The 10675-nt window shown below is 47.0% G+C and overlaps 1 protein-coding gene across 1 annotated transcript; it reads right to left on the bottom strand.

The window, feature by feature from the left end:
* Positions 1 to 1654: 1654 nt before the first annotated feature.
* Positions 1655 to 9637, bottom strand: LOC130253070 (G-protein coupled receptor 83-like). Its single transcript, XM_056491349.1, has 4 exons — positions 8731 to 9637; positions 6998 to 7123; positions 5260 to 5393; positions 1655 to 4750 (listed from the first exon to the last, which is right to left on the bottom strand). The coding sequence occupies exons 1-4, from the start codon at positions 9103 to 9105 to the stop codon at positions 4126 to 4128; spliced, it is 1260 nt and encodes a 419-aa protein (XP_056347324.1). The 5' UTR covers positions 9106 to 9637; the 3' UTR covers positions 1655 to 4125.
* Between the last annotated feature and the right edge of the window lie 1038 nt (positions 9638 to 10675).

Here is a 10675-nt window from a genome sequence, read left to right as displayed (position 1 = left end):
AAGGCAGATACCATAGAAGAGGATTTTTCACTTGAGAAGGCTGAATTTTATTCTCCTGTGAAAAAAAGAGTGGCTTCTCATTTTGATGTGTAGGAGACCAGGCCCATTCTTCTTCACCTGAAGTATCAGTCTGTGCAAACAATAGCACTGTGTGAGCCAACACTTCTCTTGTATGGAAAAAGTCATCAAGAAGAAGCAATTCCTGTACCTGAGTCAGGGATGAAAATTTTTTAAAAGGTCAAAGTCCACAGTAGCAGTAAAGTGTCAGACCAACTTGGTTTTACCAGCTTAATAGTTATTCAGCTAGCTAATAATTACTTCACTGGCAAGCTTACCTGCTGCACAATGAGCACTGGACTCTTTGACAATAGCAGCAATCCCAAATTGAGTATCAGTTCAGGTGACCCCTCTGCCATGTTCAACACTGCGCTGGGGGGCAGAGCACCCTATAAGCAAACCCTCAGGTGTCTTCTTACCAGTTAAAGCCAAGTGTGAAGAACCCTCCATTGCCCTTCATGTCTTCCCCACTCCTCTGACTTCCACAATTCTACTCCTACATCTCCCTATTTTTCAAACTAAAGCCATTTGGTTTAGATTTGGAGGGTGCCACAGTGCTTTGGTTTATGTTGAAGTGAACTCAATTAACAGCTTAATCACTCAAGAGTCACTTCAAGAAGCCTGTGAGCCCTCTGTGGAGCTGCACAGAGCTCATCAGAGCTGGTTAAATGATTCACAGCTGCAGGTTCATTATTCTGCTTGGAAAGTTTCTTCAAAAGGAGAGATAAGAAACAGCTCTTTAGAGAGGGTAATAAAATATTTTCTTCTTTTGGTGTAGTCACCTGGTTTTAACACTTTGAATGCCAAAGGGTTATTTTAATGTAGCTGCAGGGTTCTGTATTTGGCATTCTGCTGGTTTTCAGTAGAAGTGTAGCTGGAAATTGATGTACCATCTTTGGTGACCAGTTACCTGCCTGAGCTCTTGCTGCCCTACTTGCAGCTTTGCCCAACAAGCCTGGGTCTGACACAGAGTGCACATGTTGTTACTGAGCAGCCCCTTCCAAACAAATCTGACTGATGACCAGTTTTCACGTGTGGCAGAGCTGTAGCAAGCTTGCTGTGCACAGTTCCTGCCCTGCTTGCTTGCAGTCAGGTGAGGGAGAGCACGAGTTCCCCAGCAAGGGGAAGGGAGCCAGGGGATGGCTGAGCATCCCAGCAGGAGCACCAGGGAGAAATGCACAAGGGATTGATCAGGCTGTGCTTCTCTTTGTGGAAGTGCTTATTGGAGAATGACAATTAAATTCAAGGAGACCTCAAAGTATCCCATGCTCCTGCCTGGACTGAGGTACCAGGCAAAGAGTGCTGCTGGGACCAGCCATTGACTGCACAAGCTGCAGGGAAGCACAGGGCAGTGAAACAGCATTTGCAGTCAGGGCACATCCATGGCTGACTCTCCACCAGGGTAACCACAGAACTTCTTTGTGTGAAGGGCTTTTCATGCTGAAAGAAGTCAAAACACACGGAGACAAAAGTTTTGGTCATGGGTTTATGTCTGCCATGAGCAGCAGTCTATGCTTTCTTGCTAATCCTCTATAAGAGGAAATATCATCTCATTTTCATAGCTCAAAGGTTATACAAAATCCAGAGGAGAGAGAGGGTGCTGAACCAGTATTTTATTTGATTGTTAGCCCCCAAAGAACATCAGTGGATCAAATCTTACTGTAATACAACCACACAGATATTTTAACAGAGCACGTGTTAAAGCAAGAGCATCCGGTGGGAGGTTGTGTGTAATTAGGGGGAAGTTTGCCAGACTTTCAGAAAAACCATCACCTCAAAGAAACAATGTTTGTTAATGCAGCTCAACACTGCCAGGCTGCAGACTCCGACTGAGGAAGGTGCTGCAATGCAAGGATCAACATGGGATGTGCTATGAGGCAACAATGTCAGCTTTTCATCTGGGAGCAAACCACCCTTGGAGAGCTGTTGCCAGGTGAGGGATGTCTGCCTACTGCCCCAGTCAGACAGGCTCCCTGTGGGTTTAACCTTTGCACCATCCACCCATTCACACAAGGCTGAAGGATGCTGAGCCAGCATGCTGAAGGATGAGGAGCAAGAACAGACTGATTTATTTAGCATTTATTTAGCCCAGAGTAAGGAGTTTGACAGTTCTCTGGGAGTGGGTTGGGATACACATGCAAACTGCATTATTTAATCTCACTGATTTTTTCCAATGTAAAGAGAAGAGCATTCGAAGGAGAATAAGTTTTATTAAGTTATAGTAACAATGTTTATTTGCATTTGTGATTGGTTTGGTTTTTTAAGAAGAGACATCTTGTTTATAGAAACCTCTAGACAGTAATAGTAGGGAAATGCTATTTGTAGTGTTGTGGATTCCCAGTTTTCCAGACAGTAAAAACCCAGCTTAGGAGTAATGTCTGGTTTATGCTGTAATTTACTTGCAACACAGAATTAAAGGTTTTGGTACTGCCTCTGTTGTGCCTGCTCCAGGCAGGACTCCACTCCAGAGGAACAAAATCAAAGGCTCACCTGGTCAAAGCCAATACCTGAGCCTTGGATATTTGCTCTCTGGAGAGATGTTTCCATTTCCTCCCCATAGTATATCCTCAGCAGAGTAATTCCTGCAGACGTGAAGAAAAAGAGATCATTGTGCTTTAGATGGGAACAGACCTGAAGCCTTAGTACTGTCAATGCCACTGGGATTTGCAGTGTCCCAGGCCATGCCAGGTCTCTGTCCCTGTCTCTGTCCCTGTCTCTGTCCCTGTCCTAGCTGCTGTTGTCCTTCTCCTTCCCACAATAACTTAGGAAAAAACAAGATTAGTGTTGCTCTTACTTTTTCATCCCCTTCACAGTTTCTTTATGAAATACAAATATATACTCAGATCACATATTTTTGCACCCATCAAAGCATCTTGATTTCCAAATTTAAGCAGCCTTTCACACAGGTGACATGTAGCTGTGACATGCTACCAGTCTGGGTGGAAATGCTCAGCTATAGAGATGTAATTTAGAGTCTTTTTGCATGGGAAGACTGAAGTTCATTTCCTTTTCACTGTCTTTTGAAGCTCAACCCTTTACCACCACAAAGGCTGAGCCAGTGCAGAATGGTCACAAAGAAACTGGTTATTCTTTCTGAGAAAGTGGAAAACACAACTTGATGGCCTTTCATAGCCATAGGCTGAAGTTGGCCATGTGCTCCCACTGGGTATTTCTCACTAGTGACCCAAACCCAGCTCTGAAACATGGTGGCTGGCTCTGCTGTGAGCCCCCAGAGCAGCAGCTGCTGGTGCCAGCTGTCAGGCACACAGATCCCCAGGAATCCAAGCTGTCTCTTGCATTCCAGAGGCACGAGGACCAGCACTGCTGGTGTGCCCTGCCACCAGTGAGGTGGGAACACAAGATCTGTGCTTGAGGTGAATGCTGTGGCACGTTGTCAGATGCACAGTTTAACTGAGCAGGGCACACCTGACTGTCCACATGTTACAGGTGTGTTAAAGTTCTTCCATCTCCTGCCTGTTGGGTTGAAAGCCTGCAGGTCTGGTTTGTTCCATTGTGATGGAACCAGACAAAGCCCCAAGTTCCATAGGGAACTGCTGAAATGTTGCTACTGCTGCTGCCTACAGGATAACTACAAGACAGGGAGACAGGCTGGTCCAATGGGGAAGGGCTGCCAGGCTGGCAGGGAAGCCACAAACAACACAGTTCTTGAGGACTGGTAAAAAATAAATTATTGAAAGTGAAAATAACTCAGATTTTATGCCAAAAAAATGTCAATTCACAAAGTTAAAGCCCTAACAGCTTTACAGTGAGCAGCTGGTGTGTGTAAAACCAGTGTAGCTTCCCCGTGTTTGCTTAGACCATGAAAGGCTTTGTGTGAGGTTTAATAATTCATTTTTGCTGATTGTTCAATGAAAAATTCACTCAACACCCCTCATTCTGCCGCCCACAAGTGGGCAATTCATCTCTAGAGAATTTTGATACCTGAGAGAACAAGGTCCTGAATGACCCAGTCAAAGGCTGAAGTTTGTGTGCTATGGCAGAAGGTTGACTTGATGGTCTTTCCAAACCCATTTCCCCCATGATTTTACAATCCCTGTGCGATGCTGCTCAGCTTTCTGCCACAATCGGCTGCACGCTGGTTATGTCAGTCCTTGCAGAGCTCCTCTGGAAGGGTGTCTGTGCCTTCTGGCACGTGCTGCTTGCTTTGTAGCAGCAGTCCTCAGCCCTGGCGTGCCGGAGGAGCGGGGAGATGGGCTGCAGAGCGTGGCCCTGGGCCGCGCTCCGGCGCCGGCACACGCACAGCAGCGAGCGCAGCTCCGCGCGGAAGCTCTCGTTCAGCCAGCAGTAGATGAAGGGGTTGTAGCAGGTGCTGCTCATGGCAAACCAGTGAAAAGCGAAGTACAGAGCGTTGCTGCTGTGGATGGCCCTGCAGGAGATCAGCACCACGTAGCAGTTCAGGGGAAACCAGCACACGGCAAACACAACCACCACCACCATCAGCATCTTCAGCGTCATCTTCTTCTTCCGCTGGTGCGCATAGTATTGCTCCATGGTGAGGTCCCCAATGGCGTTCCTCAGCCACAGCTTTTTGGCCACTATGGTGTAGGTGATGGAGATCACAAGCAAAGGCAGAACGTACAAGAGAACAAATGTAGTCAGGTCCAAATACTTCCAGAAAAGATCAGCAGGAGGAGGGAAGCTGGGGAGGCAGACCATTCGGATGGTTTTGTTTCTGAAGATCAAAGAGAAAGAGCTCTCAATTCCACTACGAGCTGCACACATCTGAGGACACACAGCTCAGACATTCAGACAAGTTTCAGTACAGGTACAGGTAGCAGAACTCATTTGGTGTCACGGGCAGGTGCCACTTTCAATGGAAATTTTTATTCTAGGTTTGACCTTTGTCTCCAATGAAGATTATCTTAAACACATCCACAGAAAAATAAAGAAATCATCCATATTGACATCTGTGTCCTCTGCTGACGAGGGGCCTCTCCCCTGTACCTGACCCAAATTACATGGTTGAACCTCTGAGCCCAAAACAATTAATGAACCAGGCTGGAAGCAATTCCATTGATTGTCACTGTCCCTTTGTGACAGACACAGCACCCACACAAAGTGAATGAAAACTTCTCTGTTTCACCACCCTTTCTGCTCTAATAACATGGATGGAGGGGTGTGACCTTGGTTTACACAGGGCTTTGCAAACATCATACAATAAAAACTATGTAAATGTCTTACCCAATATAAAACCTTGTCAGAGTCTGATAAATGGCGTGGGGCAGTGAGAAGCAGCTGGCCATAACCCAGATGATGATGATGCAAATCCCTCCTTTCACCATGGACATGCGTGGCTTGAGAGGGTGCATGATCACCTGCAGAGAACAATGATTCCAGAGGATTTACAGAGTCTTGGTCACTCTTTGAGCCCCATTTTACATGTGGCATGCAGCAGCAGCTCTACATCTCTTCAGTGTTAAAAGGCAGAGAGACACTTTACATGACTTAGGGAGCAGGAGGGCTGGGAAATGCATGGAGTCGTATTGGGTGTTAACTGCTGGCCCAGAGCCTGGGCAGAGAAACACATTCTGTGTGACCCTTCAGCACTCCAGAGACTGCAGTGGTGAGATCTCTGTTGAGCTATATGCACTATATATATGGAGGATTACCTTAGGCAATGAAACAATAATTAAAAATAGACCTGTCACGTCATGCAGATGATCACTTAGCTGATTAAGTCCTCAGTATTTTATGTATGCCATTTCTATTCCTATTATAAATACCTACTTAATCAAGTTGTACACCTCCCCCGGACTGTCTGTCTGCTGTGGTACTTCTCAGGATTAGAAATATTTTTAGAGGCAATGTTGGTTTCTCTTTTGTCCAGGACATGTCCTCATTTCTGTCTTTTTCTCCTTGGGCCATACTAGCTCATTCCAGCCCTAAGGAACCCACTCCACTGAATTTAAGGGCATGTATTGTTTGCCATTAATTAAACAAACACTTTTTGATACCTAGCAATCAACCCAGAATCTACTGATTAAAACTGACCACTGTTAAAGTGCTTTGATTTCAGGAGCCGTAATACTGCACATGAAATGGGCAGACTGTCAAAACTTTTTGTGGTAAAAAAGACAAAAGTGGCTGATCTATGCTGCCACAGTCCCTGTGATTCTCTGACACCAGATGGAGCCAGTTCTTGTTTTGAATTTCACCCAGTCATGGCATTCATAATGTGAAATTGCTTTTCTGCAGCAACTGTTTCAGTGATCCCAGCACTGCAAGAAATCCAGGGTGCCTGAGAGCTCACCTTGCTGGATCTGGCCTCCCAACACTCAGCACTCATCATCTACAGAACAAATTACAATCTCTGTTTCACTTATAGAAACCCTTCAGTCTGAACTCATTGCTTGACCTGAAAGGTTTTCCTGGCTGGTAAGTATCAGGGCTGGAGAAGAAGGAGAGAGTTTCTTACCTTGTACTGGATGAGTTAACATAGTTCTTATTGTTTCCAGCCTTAGGCAAGGAATGGGGCAAGTGTCAGAACTGACAGACTCTCTTAAATCTGTGTGGAGAGAACGTGTGGGCTGGCTGCTGTTTGAACTCAGCACTCATCTCCACTCTGCGGGTGAGGCTGTGCTCTGAGGCAGGGCTGAGGAGGGCAGGGAGCCCAAGAGCCCAATGACCCAGGCAGAGCAGGGCTGGACCAGTCTGTCTGGCACTGATCTCCTGAGGTCTGCAGTATCTCCAAGGACAGAGACTCCCACTAACCACAACCTCTCTGGACAGACTGTTGCAGTATTTCATCACCCTCACTGTAAAATACATGGGTGTTTTGTTCACTGCCACAAAAGCTGGAGTTCTCCTCTCAGTTCTCTGAGTCTCATGGCAGTGCAGATTTCCAGGTACCGGGATTTGAAGAGGAAACAACTACATATTTAGCACATTATTTTCTAGCAAACATATGTCTCCAACATACCTGGTGCCGGTCCAGTGCAATGGCAGCGAGGGTCAGCACAGACACGTGGACAGAGCAGTACTGAACAAACCGGCTGATGTGACACATCAGCTTTCCAAAAACCCAGGTGCTGCTCACGAACCTCACCTGAAGAACAGACAGTGTCACATTAAGAGGAGCAGTACATGAAGAGAAGCAAATTGGCTTCCCAGGTGCACAGTACAGAAGAAATGCTTTAACACTCAGCTTCCTGAGGATTTGGAGGTGCTTGATCCTCAGTTTTTCCTTGGGAAACAGTGACTGTGAGAGAAGATCTCAAACTGAGGTGAGATTTACTGCACTGTGCAAACCAAACTTGAGCAGTGCTCTGTGTATGTTGTGTACATGTGTACATTTGTGTATCTGTACATGTGTACGTTTACTATGGCCCTTCTGGAAAACATAAAGAAGTGTTAGCTCTGCTTCTCAACAAGGCTCTGCAGGGCACACTAGGTGCCTCCCATGGCATGTGGATGCTGAAAGCTGCATGGTCTCCAAACTTAGTGAGAGAAATCTATGGAATCCATCTCATCTCTTCCCGGAGAGGTGTTACTGATGATGGCCTCTCTGCAGAGGAGAATGTGCCAAATTGACTCATTCCCTTGTTTTCCCTGACTGTGTAATATTAATCACAAATTAATGTCACTCATTTTGCTGCAGATTAAGCTAATTTGAAGTAAAGTGTATTTACTACAAAGCATCTGTCCACAGAAAATTAGTCAAGACTGGCTAATCTGTTTTCAATTAATCTAATTAATTTCCCTGTAGGGGTGACTCTTGCAGCACTGTCATTGAACTGGAGCAGTGTGCTGGATCTCTGGAGCTGGTGTAAAGCTCATTCCTGAGAGAGCTGATAAAATTAAATTACACACGCCTAGTGTGTGGCTGTTGGTGTGTGAACACGCAAGAGGGCTCCAGGCTCTCCCTGAACAAATTAAGGGATGCAAATCCCATCAGAGCAAGGTAGGGAAATCCACCAAAGAAACAGCATCAGTTTAAGAAAGGGTGAATTGAAATAGCTAATTCAAGACCTGCTTTTGGAAGGCAGAAGAGCACTCTGGGCAGGAGTGAAGCCAGAGGATTTTGAACAGGAATGCTGGGTCAAATCCAGGAGCAGAGTCCTGTTTACATGGCATTTATAGTCTGTGACAGTGGGGCAAAAAATTAATCTTTATTTTTTTCCCACCTCATTCATTTAATGCTCTTTTATATCATATATTTTTCAGTCACTGAAAAAAAAATAGGATTATCAGTCCCAGGAAGCACAGTCTGTAGTGGCTGAGAGAGGGATATGCCACCGACAGTGTTAAGTGCAGCCTGAGCACTTTCCTGAGATGTTGCACAGGGACTGACCTGGTTCATGTTGTTTCCATAGGAAACCAGCCATTAGTGGAATTTTCTCATGTCTAACTTGTCCCCACTTCCTTCCCCATCTACAGGCAAAAAGGGGTCCCAGATCTGTGCCTTGCCCAGGCAGGGGGGGGAAGCTGCAGCAGAGTGACCCCTGCAATGGACTGCGAGGTGGGGGCAAGAGCCCTCAGTCCACTTGCCCGGGGGTGTTTGGGATGGGGGCCATGACTGCACCCTCTGCAGAAAGCAAAGGGGGAAGGGGGGCAAAAGCAAGTGTGGATAGCAGCCTGGTCCCAGCCCCTCAGTGCTAGCACACAGCTGACAGGCACACACAGACAGCAGCAGGCACAGCTGGACAGGCTCACCAGTGTGAAGGGGGTGTTCAGGGTGGTGATCATCACGTCAGCAATGGCCAGGTTGACGATGAAGAGGTTGGTGGCAGAGTGCATCCTCTTGTTCTTGATGACCACGTGGCACACCAGGATGTTGCCGAAGAGAGAGATGCAGATGATCACGGAGTAGGCGACAATCAGCAGCGCCTGCACTGTCCGGCTCTGCGACTCGCCCTCGTACTTGGCTCCGCTGTCAAAGTCCCCCAGGTCCTCCAGGTTCAAGTCACTGTGGAAGAAGGACTGGTTAGGGAAGCCGTATAGTGCAGAGAAGAAGCTGCTCGTGTTGTGGTTCTCTGATCTCCAGAAGGGCTTGGGCATGAACTGCAAGGGGAACCAGATGTGTCTCATGGCTGGGGCAGCAGAGCCCTGGTGCAGCCACACACTCGTCAGCACCTTCTGCCAGCTCAGCTGCTAAAGCCAGTGGTTGCAGGAGAGAACGCACACACTTGCATTTTAAAAGTCTGCCCCATGGGTGCAAAGTAGAGAAAAGAGTTGATAAATGAGTTCTTCTGCCTGTGCTGGGGACACATCAGCTTCACCTCAGACGCTCCCTCTTGGCTGTCCTTCTTAAGTCCCATATATCCCCCAGAGACAAGCTGCTTCAGAGGCTGAAATATCAGAGATCCCCAAACACTTTCTCCCTGCACCAAGGAAAAAATCTTAGTGAATATTTCCTTCTGGACACTTCTTCAATCTGCAACTTATCCTTAGAAATCTGCTTTACTGGTTCTCCACACAGTCTTTAATCCATCAGGTTTCTTTTTCCCAAGAGTTCAGAGCTTGGCAGAAACAAAAAAAGCAAGGGCTGCCTTCTGCTTTGCTTTTCTCCCTCCAAGTATCTGTGACTACTCAGTGAAGCAGATTTGCTCAGCAGCAGAATGGTCCCTGTGTTCCCTGTGATATACAGAGCTGCCAGATGACACACTGCACAGGAAGGAGCCAATGGCAAATCTCTTCCCAGTTTTTCCTGAGGTGTATCACAACCCACACGTGGGCAACAGCACAGCCTGACATGTGCAGATCCAGAGAGCAGCAAAACACAGATGGAGGGTGGATGTGCTATGATCTCCCCTGTCTGCTCTCTGCTCTTCTCTGGACACCCAGCACAACAGCTACACAGGGGTGAAGCATCTTCATGACTTTGTGGCATCTCTCTTTCTCTTCATCCCAAAGTTTTAGCAGAAAACATCTGAGGGCTTAGTGCTTGGCCCCAGCCCCTTCCTGCTGTCATGTGGTGCAGAGGACAGAGTGAAAAGTGAAATGCAGTCTGGCAATAAGAGATGCAGGGGGGCACCCAGGAGGGCCGGCTGCACTCTCTGCATCCCGCTCTACTCTGAGCCCTGGGGCATTCAGGCACCTCTGCAGCAGCCTGGCAGAGGCTGCAGGAGCACACAGGGCTCCACACTGGGCTCCTCTGCTGTATGGCCCCTTTGCCATGCTCCCTGCCATCTCCCTGCTGTGCATCAGGAGGGTGAGGGGCAGAGCAGCACTGGCTCTACATGCACAAACCCAAGAGCAGTGAGATGTCCCAGGTGAGAGGTGAGTGACTCTCATCCCATATTCCTGCAGAGCAGATTTATTCTGTTGCTGGTACAAACACTTCAACAATCACATGCTGGTTTGCTGCAGTTATTATCCACTTGCAAACATTTTGAGCTGCTCAAAGCAGACTTTGGGGTTCATCATGCTTTGGTGCTAGCTCCTCTCAGTCGGACAGACAAAGCAAAGGAGAAAGGTACTTCTGCCAAATCATCCAGGTGAATTGTGCCACGCTTGGTTTCTTTGGAAGATTTTTGGCTTTCACATGTTAACACTACTTGAGACACAAATTTTTGGAAATTTTCATTTTTGTGAGATTATTTAGCATTTTCTTTGTAGCGCTCTTTAGAAAAGAAATGTCAGATTGCTGAAATGTCAT

This window comes from Oenanthe melanoleuca, chromosome 4A (genome assembly GCF_029582105.1).
Source record: "Oenanthe melanoleuca isolate GR-GAL-2019-014 chromosome 4A, OMel1.0, whole genome shotgun sequence".
NCBI lineage: Eukaryota > Metazoa > Chordata > Aves > Passeriformes > Muscicapidae > Oenanthe > Oenanthe melanoleuca.
The sequence above is the reverse complement of the archived record's forward strand: the minus strand, read 5'-3'. Positions and strand labels throughout refer to the sequence as shown.

Bases quoted from the DNA above. Each gene is read 5' to 3' on its own strand.
- LOC130253070 (XM_056491349.1), bottom strand. From the start codon at position 9,105: ATGAGACACATCTGGTTCCCCTTGCAGTTCATGCCCAAGCCCTTCTGG. The intron at 5,394-6,997 runs GTATGTTGGAGA...TGTTCTCTGCAG, and splicing joins TTGCACTGGACCGGCACCAG to GTGATCATGCACCCTCTCAA. The intron at 4,751-5,259 runs GTAAGACATTTA...TTTGATCTTCAG, and splicing joins CTGACAAGGTTTTATATTGG to AAACAAAACCATCCGAATGG.